Below are 11,582 nucleotides of genomic sequence, written 5' to 3' on the forward strand. Positions count from 1 at the left end.
TTGAGTTGTCTGTCTGGAGGCAAAAGAAACTGATTAAAGGAAATCTGATAATAAGACATCTGTTGTAACTTCAGTAAACTAAGCATATGAATGTTACCATGTCATGACTTTTATCATTTGTAAATTGGTTAGCATTGGTTTCCATCAGTTGTTCCATGCCACAGAAAAGTTGTTTTTCTGAAAAGCATCCCTCATTCTAACTGGATCTGGGGGAAAAAGTCTTTTACAGCTTGGGAGTAGGAAAGGGAGGGAGGTCCATAAATTCCAAAACCCAGACAGGCTCAGATGCAAAAGGCAAAAAAACTCCAGAAGGAAGAGACAAATTCTTCTGGACTGATCTTCTTACTTACCCTGTTTATACTAGCCTCTTCTAGCATTCTGTGTCCACTGGTCTAAATCATACAGCCAGATCAACACCAAGGAGCAAGACCACCGGCTAACACAAACCCAAATGCATTTTGTGCTACTATGGAAAGAAACAGAGAGTGCTAGAAGTAATTCAATTCCCTAAAGCAGACATTATTATCTATCTGATTCCTCAAAAGTTTGATTACAATCTTTGATTATTCACCCTACTGGATGGGATTTATATGGTTATAATACTAAATCAGGAAGGAAGGGGCAGGGGGCAGAAAGAGACATCCTTAGCTCAGCAAAAATCCAGCACCTTTTCTTGTAAAACCAGTTGTCAAGAGCTCTGTGTAACAAACCTTTCATCTGTGCTTTTGAACCCTTAAAATTCATGGATTACGGCCAAACACATGTTTTATAAAGGTTTTTATTTGTTGGTTGTTTTATAATATGAAGCTGATTTATCTAAATCTTTTTTTAAGTATCTTGGATTCTCTGTTGAAGAGTAAAGTATCAGCTAAACTAATAAAACTTTCAGTTAAATAAATTAATACAAATATCAGAAAAATATAAATGGATCAGGTCTACAATAAATACTGTAGATTGTTATCCAATCCTTTTTATAACATTGTTTTAACATATTGAAACTAATTATAATTATTATTTAATTTAAAAATGCTTAAAATTATATCCAGATATTTTCCATCTGGGAATATTCTGAATCCTGCAAAAGAAAAAAGAACACAAGTTTATATATAACACAAAAAAATTAATAAATACGTTATGTATTTTTAAAGCAGTAAGTATGTGATTTTGCTTTCAAAATTTTGACATTTTGAAGCTATTTACTATGCACAGGTGTAAAGATATAAAATAGATTATAGTTGTACAATTAACATTTAACCATTTTAAAAACTTAATTTTAAAACAGAATTATATTTTTCAAAGTTTCAAAATAGCAGCAATTTAAATCTGTGACTGCATGCTGTCATTTGTTAATACTTTTTCTGCTTTCTCCTTGTCCTGTTGCAACCTGCCCATGAATATGTTTCAAAATGCAGCAGATACAATTATATAATGTGTTAAAAAGAGATGCATTGCAAAGTGTGAGCCACACATCCCTGCTCAAAGCATTAAGATAGTTATGTTCTTTGCAAGACTCACAACATTATTCTAAGGCAGCGGTTCTCAACCTGTGAGTCGCGACCCCTTTGGGGACCGAACGACCCTTTCACAGGGGTCGCCTAAGACCATCGGAAAACACATATTTCCGATGGTCTTAGGAACCAAGACACTGCTCTGCATCCGTCTCTGCATGGCCTCCTCCGCCATTTGCAGAGAGAGAGAGAGAGAGAGGCACTTTCACTTCCCTTCTCTCTCTCTCTCTCTCTCAGGCGGACTTACCTCCTGCAGGGCTCCTGATTGGCCCTGCTCCCGAGTGCCCCACCCCCTGGGAGAAGCACGGCCAGGACCTCGTGGCCTTGGAGCCACCCGGGGAAGCCCTGGGATCCCTGCTGGGAGCGGCCCGCTGGAGGCTCTGCTGAGCGGGCCAGCTCTCCCGCAAGCCGCAGTCCAAGGGAGACCAGCCCCTGTGATCCCCAGCCAGCCCAACAATTGGCCCCACTGGCCTGGAAGGTGCGCTGAAGTTCAGGCTGCAAGGAAGGAAGAAGGAGATGCAGCAATGGTAGGAAAGGAGAGCCTCCTCCTGGGGCCCGGCACTGGTAGCAGCTTCCTTGCCCTCCCCCTTCTTCCTCCTGCTGCCCCCCAGGTGGCTCAGGCGGGCTCCGGGACAAGAGGGGTGCCTGGGGAGCAGCTGGGTTGCCAGAGGGGCTGGCAGGGGCCGCGTGGCACCAGCCCCACCGTGGCTCCATCGATGGGTGGAGAGCGAGGCCGGGCAGCGGGGAGTCCCGGCAGGGGCGGTGGCCGGGGGCAGCGGGGACCTCCGACGATGCAACCGTGCCACTGCCGCCGCCACCAGAGCCGCTGCCTCCCATTCTGCTCCCCCTCCCCACCCGTTCAGCTGAGGACGCAGCGGAGGCGAAAGAGAGAGGAAAGAGAGAGAAAGAGAAAGAAAAAGAAAGAGAGAGAAAGAGAGAAAGAGGGGGAGAGGAAAGAGAAAAAGAGAGGAAAGAGGGAAAGAGAGGAAAGAGGGAGAGAGAGAAGAGAGAGAGAGGAAAGAGAAAAAGAAGAGAGAGAGGAAAGAGAAAGGAAAGAGAGAAGGAGGAAAGAAAGAGAGAGAGGAAAGAGAGAGAAACAGGAAAAGAGAGTAAAGAGAAAGGGAGGAAAGAGAGAAAGAGAAAGAGGAAAGAGGAGAGGAAAGAGAAAGAGAGGGAAAAAAAGAGAAAGAGAGAAAGAGAGGAAAGAGAGAAAGAGAAAGAGTAAAGAGAGAGAGAAAGAGGGAGAGGAATGGTGCTTCTCCAACCAGGCTGGGTGGAGCCGGTGGAGCAGCCTTCCTGCCCCTCCTCCCCGGCCAGCTGGATGGGGGGTTGGGGGTCACCACAACATGAGGAACTGTATTAAAGGGTCACGGCACTAGGAAGGTTGAGAACCACTGTTCTAAGGGCTGTCCCCAGCTCTTTGTGTGCATGTGTACAAACATGGTACTTTGCTTCACTAAGAGTCCTAGTAGAAGTAATGTCTGTGGATGAACTTCAGATAGGATAGTCTAGGACAGAGGTTCCCAACCTTTTGGGCACCAACGACCAGTTCTGTGGAAAAATATTTTTCCGTAGATCAGAGGGGGCGTGGTTTCATGTGCTGCCTGCATCCAGTGGATGGGGCTTTGCTTGTTTGTGTGGACCGGTTGCTGGCATGCCGCGGCCTGGTGCCGGTCCACGGACCGGCGGTTGGGGACCCCTGGTCTAGGAAGCAAAAGGTACCTGCAGGATCAGATGCTTCTGTCAAAAAATGAAAACCGTGTTGCACCATTGTGATACCATTTCTGCCCCCATTATATTGTATGTGGGATGCCCTGATGCATATACAAGCTTACATCACGATGGTACAGCATTGCTTTCATCACTGCACCTTTCATGCACACTGCAGATGCTTCTGTATAATGTAACTAAAATAGACACTAAGATTCACTAATCAGGGGACCAGCTTGCCTCCAGAAGTGGTGGGTGCTCCATCACTGGTGGCTTTTAAGAAGAGACTGGACAGCCATTTGTCTGAAATGGTATAGGGTTTCCTGCCTAAGCAAGGGGTTCGAGTAGAAAACCTCCTTCCAACTCTGTTCTGTTAGTCAGTTGAAATTAAACTGTGATGAACTTTTCAAAAACTGATGTAAATTTCTCCTATTCAATAGTGACATCTACAGGCTACTTTGCACAGAACTGCAGCTAATTTCATATTGTTCCATATTAGGGCCATCCATGCCTATCCAGTATTCCCAACCACTAACAGATACTGCCTATGCATCATGTATTTTACACATATGAGCTGTTTTGACCACCTGAGCAAATTGCAAGAAATAGATGAGGGGGTAGAGCCTTTACAATCTTTCCCATTTCTCACCTAACCTGTGGTTAGTTAAATGAAACTCTGTCTTTAAGAGACAAGGGGAATCTTCCTTCCTTCCTTCCTTCCTTCCTTCCTTCCTTCCTTCCTTCCTTCCTTCCTTCCTTCCTTCCTTCCTTCCTTCCTTTTTAAGATGTAGTTTAGGAACAAGTGAGGCTTTTCTGTCCTTGTGTCTTTACTTTTTAGGGAGCCTACTCTCCTCCATCAATCAATCAACCAGGGGGTTTTTTGGCGGGGGTTACTATAGAATTACAGAACTATTATTCTCCTGGAAGACAGATAAGTCCTATGGTGAGAGGGAGGGAGGGACACACACACACAGAGAGAGAGAGAGAGAGAGAAAGAGAGAGAGTGAGAGAGAGAGAGAGAGAGAGAGAGAGAGAGAGAGAGAGAGAGAGAGAGAGAGAGAGAGAGAGAGAGAGAGAGCTGTCAGTCAAGGATGAAACTCATATGGAGCAGAATTATCAATCAGGATGAACCTCCCCTAATATAATGATAAAGTAGCAAACAAAAAAGTTGCTAACTGACAGGCCCTGCATAAGCTAATTTTTTTTGCAGTTCAAGCCAAGAGGATAGGGTCTGGCAAGGAAATCAATATCCTATAAATAATAAGAGTAAAAAACATCAATTTTAGTCTTCGAGTTGATTGATAATAGGACTGTTAGTTCACGACTCTCAGAGGTGGGCCCAACAGGCAGAAATCTGGGGAAGGTTCAGGGCTATTTCAAGCTTTTCTTGCTCTTGTTTGCAGCTGGTTTATCTCCAGTTACTTTAAAAGTAACCTTGAGGAACAGGAAGAAGAGACACAGCCAAGACAACAGTGAGATAAAACAAAATGAGTCCAAAACAGAAATGTAATTTGAAAAACATCTTAGATTTGACCATCCCTAGATCTCACAAAAAAAAAGAGAATGAAGAAGTATATTCAGACTGGAAAGATTCCTTTCTCGTAATAATATAATAAAAGTAATATTATCATTCAAAACTTTGCTTTCTAGTGTGGTCTAAGGCTAACAGTGCATTCCTACCTTCCATCAACCTGTCAACAAGGGTTCTATTTGTTTGCTTTTGATTCAAGTATTCCAATCTCTTAGAAATACGATGTTTGTTTGGAAAGCACTAATCTTTCAGAAGATCAATATTCAGATATCAATATAGTTCAGAAAAGGCTATGCAAACTATTTGCTCTGCCTAGCTCATAGCCCAAAATGGCCACTGATCGCAGCCCCCAACAACGTAAGAAAGGGTTATGTGTCTGTAGCCAGACAGAGCTAGACATATTCATGATTTGACTGTTTCATCAGCCTCGTCACTGGGGCACTATAGATTGTATGAAAAGATTTGCATTAGAAGAGAGGAAACACTGCATTAACATCAGCTCCCTCTATAACAGTCTGGGGATGAAATTTATGCATTGATTCATCTTAGATATAAATCTGATCTTTTGTTTGAGAGCTCAAAGCAGCATTCAGAATATCCCTCCTGCTTATTTCCACAATAGCAGCCTTGTGAGGCAAGAGACAGAGATGGAAGTCATGTCATGAGACTGTGTGCTTTAAGAATTGTTGAAAGCTGCTTCATGCAAGGCCAAGTAGGATGTGAGGATGAGCTAGTGACATGTAGACTCCATAAAATTCCATGAATGGAGCAGGAAGATCTACTTCATTTCTTTATCTCAAAGCAACTAGGATCCCTGACAGAAAGGAGGCAGTATTTGACTAAAGTAAGAACATGGGAAGAGTGGGAAGCAGTCAGAGTGATCCTGCTTTGTGGCCTTAGATCTGGATAGAGAGTCAATAGAACAACTAAGGGCTAGCTTGCCCTTCTCAGCCAGGGTGATAATCATAGACAGAGGTAAGCAATTTTTGATGGCCACAGGCCAACATGTGGGAGGATGCAATGGGCATGGCAATGGGACAAATTTCCATCATACATGTGAAAATGTTGTCTTCCTCCTCTCTCCCCCCCCCCCCCGATTTTATGTATACTTGTCATGCTATCATTCTTTTGTATGTGCTGGCTGTTTCAGAATGGCAGGAAACCATTTCACTCATTTGTTGCTTACGTTTGATGCTGGGCATGCACGGGGAAAAACATGTAGAGTCAATGGCTGCCTACCCATGCCACAGAGATAATCTGGATGTATCTATGAAGAGAGGGGGGGAGATCATCTTCCAATCTTTAAAACCACTATCTAAAATAGCTGTTACAAAATAGAGGCAGGAGGGGAAAGCATTGTTATTCAAGAACTGGCTGCTAAAAAAGGGGACATTCAGAAGTATCTATGGAAGCAAAAAAACATTCTGAGAATGATAATGGCAGAAGCATCACATCAGAGAAATTGCTGACGCTGCTCTGGATTGATGTTCTTTAATCAATATGAGAAAACATTGCATTAACATCTTTATGATTTCTACTAGCTGTCATTACAGAGATTCCTTAATGCAAGGCCACTTACCGAGTCTCTATTTGTCGAAGGGGCTTCCCCCTAACAGAAGAAATGTCTAATTCCAAAAATCTAGGAATATCTGGAAAGCCACAGGACTCAGACCACAGAAAAGACACAGGTACTTTGGGTCCAAGGGGAAAACTCAGTTCTGTGATATCTGTCTTCCACAGTGATTCTATTTGCTCACTGCTTGGCTTTCTTCTGTAGAGAAAATACAGTTATAATCCAAATGGAAAAATATTGGGCAGTCTACTATTTAATACATTTTAATTAAAAAAAATCTATCAATTCATATATTTAATATGAGGCAACAGCTCTGCAGAGAGGAAAAACAATTATAGGGAGATTGATTTGTTGAATAAGACAAAATTAAGTGGATGTATACAATATAGTAAACCATGAGCCATGGACTATGTTTCTCAAAACATAATGGCTGAATTCACACAACACTATTAGCCAGAATCAAACCAACAAATTTATGTCTTAGCGTAATAAGTGATGCTTCATTAGCTCTCAGCTGCCCCCCCCCAGCAATTGGATTATTAGTACTATTATACTATACGCTTTTCTATATAAGATGTATTTTGGGCATTAATTACTTCAAACAATACAATGACTAAAATAAGTAAACTATATTCTTAAAAGATCTGGGAATAATTTTGGAACACCCTCTTCAACTTAGTCTCATCAGAAAAATTCACAATTAATTTTTCAAAGACTATGACAAAGTTAACACTTCCCATTTATAAAGAGTTTTAGAAAATAATACAGTTGTGCAGTGCTTCAGATTCAAAGATATTTTAGGACAGTGATGGCGAACCTTTTAAAGACCGAGTGCCCAAACTGCAACCCCAAACCCACTTATTTATCACTGGGTGCCGGGTGGGCGTGGCCGCTGTGGTCATGGCAGACTGGATGGGAGGGGCCAAGGCGGCAGGGGCCAGTCCCTCGCCATCACCAGTGCACGACACAGAGACGGCTCTGAGTGCCGCCTCTGGTACGTGTGCCATAGTTTCGCCATCACTGTTTTAGGACATACCAGAGCACAAATATAGCATCTGTCTACATCACAGCAATTGTGATTTTCCAGATTTGCATGCAATCCTCAGAAAAGATATGGATGCTTTTAAAATGTTGCAAGCAGGTGGTATATTCATGCTTCAAAGCACGTTTGGGAGATCAAATCATAGTTCTATTACTGATTCAACTATCTTTTATGTGTTTTAATGATTTGATGAAAATGGTATTGATATTATTGCAATAAGCCATCTGATGGTTGCATTTGACATTTTGCTTGAACATAACTTTAAAAATAATTTCCTACAGGAATTTAGGTTACCTGACATGAAGAATATAACTTAGGGATTTGCCCCATTGTAGCCTTCCCTCCCCATGTTTTTTTTTTCCAGCCATACCTGACCATAGCTGTTACTGTGAAATCTTGAGATTTCTTCACCCTAACCAGGGGGCTTTTGTAAACCCTGGACTTCAAGAAGACAGATCTAATGTGAGGCATGTGGAAGGTCTCCTTCTTTGTGCTATCTTCTGCTTTAACTATCAATGGACATGGATTGATGAGGTGGAGTTGGGCACTCGAACGGAGCTATAACAAGGGCAGAAAGAAACAATAATTTATTGCACCTCACTATGGATTATTAAATGCCTATTATTTTGATTTACCATACCATCATTGTGAAAAATTGGCAATCTCCAAACTGGCAACCTCCAAACATATTATGGTATTCATAATAATTGTAAGTCTAAAAGATATGAGAAATAGACAGCAGTAAAGGATTTTAAAAAACTATTACTTATATCTGCATTTTGTATACATAAATTCTTTGTGTACATAAAATATGTCTGTGTGTATACATATACATATAATTATACATAGATATTATAGAAGAACCATAAAAGGAAGGAAAGTGATTGGCCATGACTTTTTTTGGAAGAGAAAGGTGGAAAGGCACAGTTGCAGGGAATTGACCAATGGAAGGATGTGGCAGTCTGCAGTCCAGACTGACCTTGCAAGCTGCTGCCAAAGTATCTCAGTCCTGAGAGGATAAACTCCTTGGAGCCAAGCCAGGATGAACACAGGGTAGGAACAGTGTAAGCACTAAGTGCAGACATGATAAGTGTCTCAAAATACCAGAGGATAGGGAATTTGATGAGTGCTTATGAACTCCCCAGAGCTGTTGAAAAGCAGTGGATTATTAGCCTAGATAACATTTCTGAGGTTTTATGCTATCAATTCATACTTTTGGGCTTACCTGGGCAAACAGATCAACCATTTTTGTAAGGCAGTGCTGGCGCTGCTTCTCTACAGCACTCTGCTTAACTTTCCAGCTGTCCAGAAGCCTTTTCTGATAAGCATCCACTTTATCCACCATCTTGTACAAATTCTGCATTTTAGCACTATCTTTTGCTTCTTTCGCAGTGTCTAACTGAAGAATTAAGCTATGTCTGTGAATTAGGAGTAGTGAGAATAAAGTAGGTACGTATTTCTTTATTGCAAGTAGTTTAGACCTAATGCTTTTAATAACTTGAACCAAATTTAATAAATAATTCTTTCTCTGAATCTCAATTCTATATATCTCAGCTGCTCAATATTGCTGTTTAATATTTCAATGTTAGAATAGTAACAATAATATGTTTCTTCCAAGTATCAATATCTAACTTTTATAATTGCTTACAGTTTAGGACCGTGAAGCTCCACCCATTAGTACTAGGGTCTCTGTGTGTAGGCGCCACGGGTGTATATGTGTCACGCTGATCAAAGCAGTGCTAACTTGTCAACAGTCCTGCCCTTTTCCTACAGGTATTGGAGCAGAATCCTATAGATGCCACTGGCCTAGTCTGCTGAAATAGTATATAAAATCTCTAATGCATTGCTTTATAACAATTGCTGCAAGTTTTTCTTTCTGTTTTATTCTTTTCTGGCAATTTAAGAAGAAAAAGTGGGTAGTCCATTCATATTACATTTATATTATAGTACTATATTATAGTACTTAAATAGTAAAAGAAACATTAGACCTTTACAAATTCCAGCAATAGAAGTCAGAGTGACAGGAAGTTAACATGTAAAGTAAAATTCCACTGAGATAAATGAGGCAGATTTCTGAATAAGTTTGCTGGGGTCAGAGTATAATACTGGTTCTTTTCCCTATTGAGAAATAGTTTTTTGTCCCTACAATTTCAAACACTGTAATCTAAAATTTAAATATCACACATGTAGTAAAAAAGTTACCTTTTTAAAAAGGAAAACTAAAATTAATCTAAGAGTAAGTAATGCCCAACTCTACTTTTTCATTAACGTATTTGCATTTGAAAACAAATGGTAGAGGAAAGTATTTGTTGTGGTGGTTGAAAAGGAAAGCTTAAAAGTCAGTCATGCAGATGGAAAAACTAATTTTCAGCAAAAAAAAAGTACAGGAAGAATAACTTTCTCTAAGAAAAAATGCATAGTTTATGCATAATCATAGGCAAATTTTAAAAAGTCCTCTTGTAAAGTTTTTGCCTCATATACAATTTTGCTAACTACTCACTATTGTTTTAATTGGGCATCTACAAAAATTTTGATAATTAGAAATATCTGTAGTTTTTCAGATGTTTGGCTGCTAATATAGGAGCAATTAACTGAGAAAAACAGGAATAACTAGGAATTTTTATCTGGAATTGCCTGAAATTAAAATGCAATTACTGCGTTTGTGAATATTTTAAACTTGTATATTTTGTTTTAAAAAGTATTAATATGTGCACCAAACAGAATTCAGAAATGCCAACAATTTAGGATACTACAAGGAAAGAAAGTATTTTTCAACTGATACATAACCCGGCAGAACAAAATTGGGCAATATTTATTTAACAACCGGCAATGTATCATTCATAACTTAGTTATCAAACCAATCATATGAATATTTATTCAGTAGATAGACTCTTTTTGATTAATAGAATGTATTCTCTGCATTGCAATCTCAAAAGTATTAATGTATTGCAGGACTATTTGATAATAGAATTGGTGAGGAGTAAAGCACTGAATGACTTTCAGAGCATCCATTAGGCAAAGAATATACTACAGCTTTTCAAACTGTAGATATTTTTTGTTTTCCCTCATTTAAAGTAATTAAGAGGCACAATAACAAATCCAACTGATGTAACTGAGGTGCTTGATCCCAAGAAACAAAGTGTTTTTGGACCCACTTTGTCCTGTTTCCAAAACACTTGGTTTTATTGTCTAATGCTAGGGGAACATAACATAACTGAAAACAGTTGAAGCCTATAAACAAGTGAAGCCTGTCAAGGCTTTTGCAAATTATGAATAGGGTCCTTCACTATACAAATACAAATTTTAAATATGTGTGGTACTTCACAGAGAAAGAAAAGTGCAAATAGTTACACCCTACATTATTTCAACATTTAGACCTTGCTCTCTGATGAATAGTAAACAAAATGTTGAAACTAGAAACCACACCTTTTAAAACAAAAACCCAGCAATAGCTTCATATACCATATTTTACAACGTATAAGACGACTTTCTAACGCATTGAAATCGGCGCTGAAGTCGGGGGTCATCTTATACGCCGAGTTGCCTTATACGCCGGAAAATACAGTAGTTACAACTGGGATTTAGTAAATGCAATGCATGTTTACAGTATACACAAGAAACATTATTCTCCACTATTTATGGCATACATACAAATCCTCCTCTTACACATTCATTGATATTTAATGAGTAATATCTTCTTCCAAAATGATGTTTACAAAACTTCTTATTGACGTTCTCCAAAGTTTCATTTTTTTTCTATTTTTTTTCTTCAAGAATAATGTTAAAACTAAAAACTTGTAATATTTTCCCAAAGTCTGGGAGATTTATAAAATGAACCTTTTTATTCTTTGTAGTTTGCCTTCTGCTTGCCTAATAATTTGTAAAAATTGTAGACTGCTTGTAAAATGAGTAAAGTTTTCCATTGTGTTTATAAATTGCTCGGGATATCTCCACCTTGTTATATTTTAAAGTAACAAATGGCAGTGTGTAAAACGGAGACCTATAAATACCAAATTTTGGGAAATAGTGCAAAACTGCTTTATGACCTTCAAGTTTGCAAATATTGCATTTTCTAAGTTTCTCTGGCACTGATGTGACTATTAAACTTTCTTTTCATTGAGAATATGTATTCTAGCAAAACTCCTAACCTATTTGCAAATGCTAAGAAATCATTGCCATCAAAGTCTTGCATGACTTCTGCATTTTGTGATGTCTAAA

The 11,582-nt window shown here is 39.4% G+C and overlaps 1 protein-coding gene across 3 annotated transcripts; it reads right to left on the reverse strand.

The window, feature by feature from the left end:
- Positions 1-759: 759 nt before the first annotated feature.
- LOC120316545 (protein FAM186A-like) lies at positions 760-8,774 on the reverse strand. 3 transcript variants are annotated; one of them, XM_039362267.1, is made up of 4 exons: positions 8,590-8,774; positions 7,735-7,922; positions 6,329-6,517; positions 760-1,075 (listed from the first exon to the last, which is right to left on the reverse strand). In XM_039362267.1, the coding sequence occupies exons 1-4, from the start codon at positions 8,725-8,727 to the stop codon at positions 1,021-1,023; spliced, it is 570 nt and encodes a 189-aa protein (XP_039218201.1). In that variant the 5' UTR covers positions 8,728-8,774; the 3' UTR covers positions 760-1,020. The 3 variants fall into 3 exon arrangements, with proteins under 3 accessions (XP_039218201.1, XP_039218199.1, XP_039218202.1); XM_039362265.1 differs by having other exon boundaries at positions 6,329-6,520; XM_039362268.1 differs by lacking the exon at positions 760-1,075 and adding an exon at positions 5,959-6,016 and having other exon boundaries at positions 6,329-6,520.
- Positions 8,775-11,582: the final 2,808 nt, after the last annotated feature.

This window comes from Crotalus tigris, unplaced genomic scaffold, assembly GCF_016545835.1.
Source record: "Crotalus tigris isolate CLP2741 ecotype Arizona unplaced genomic scaffold, ASM1654583v1 scf7180000019409.675750, whole genome shotgun sequence".
Lineage (NCBI taxonomy): Eukaryota > Metazoa > Chordata > Lepidosauria > Squamata > Viperidae > Crotalus > Crotalus tigris.

Excerpts from the sequence above, each read along its gene's own strand:
- LOC120316545 (XM_039362265.1), bottom strand. The coding sequence starts at position 8,727 with ATGCAGAATTTGTACAAGATGGTGGATAAAGTGGATGCTTATCAGAAA. Across the intron at positions 6,521-7,734 it reads ACAGTAACAGCTATGGTCAG|AAGAAAGCCAAGCAGTGAGC; the intron begins GTATGGCTGGAA and ends TTTTCTCTACAG. Across the intron at positions 1,076-6,328 it reads CTTCGACAAATAGAGACTCG|GATTCAGAATATTCCCAGAT; the intron begins GTAAGTGGCCTT and ends TTTCTTTTGCAG.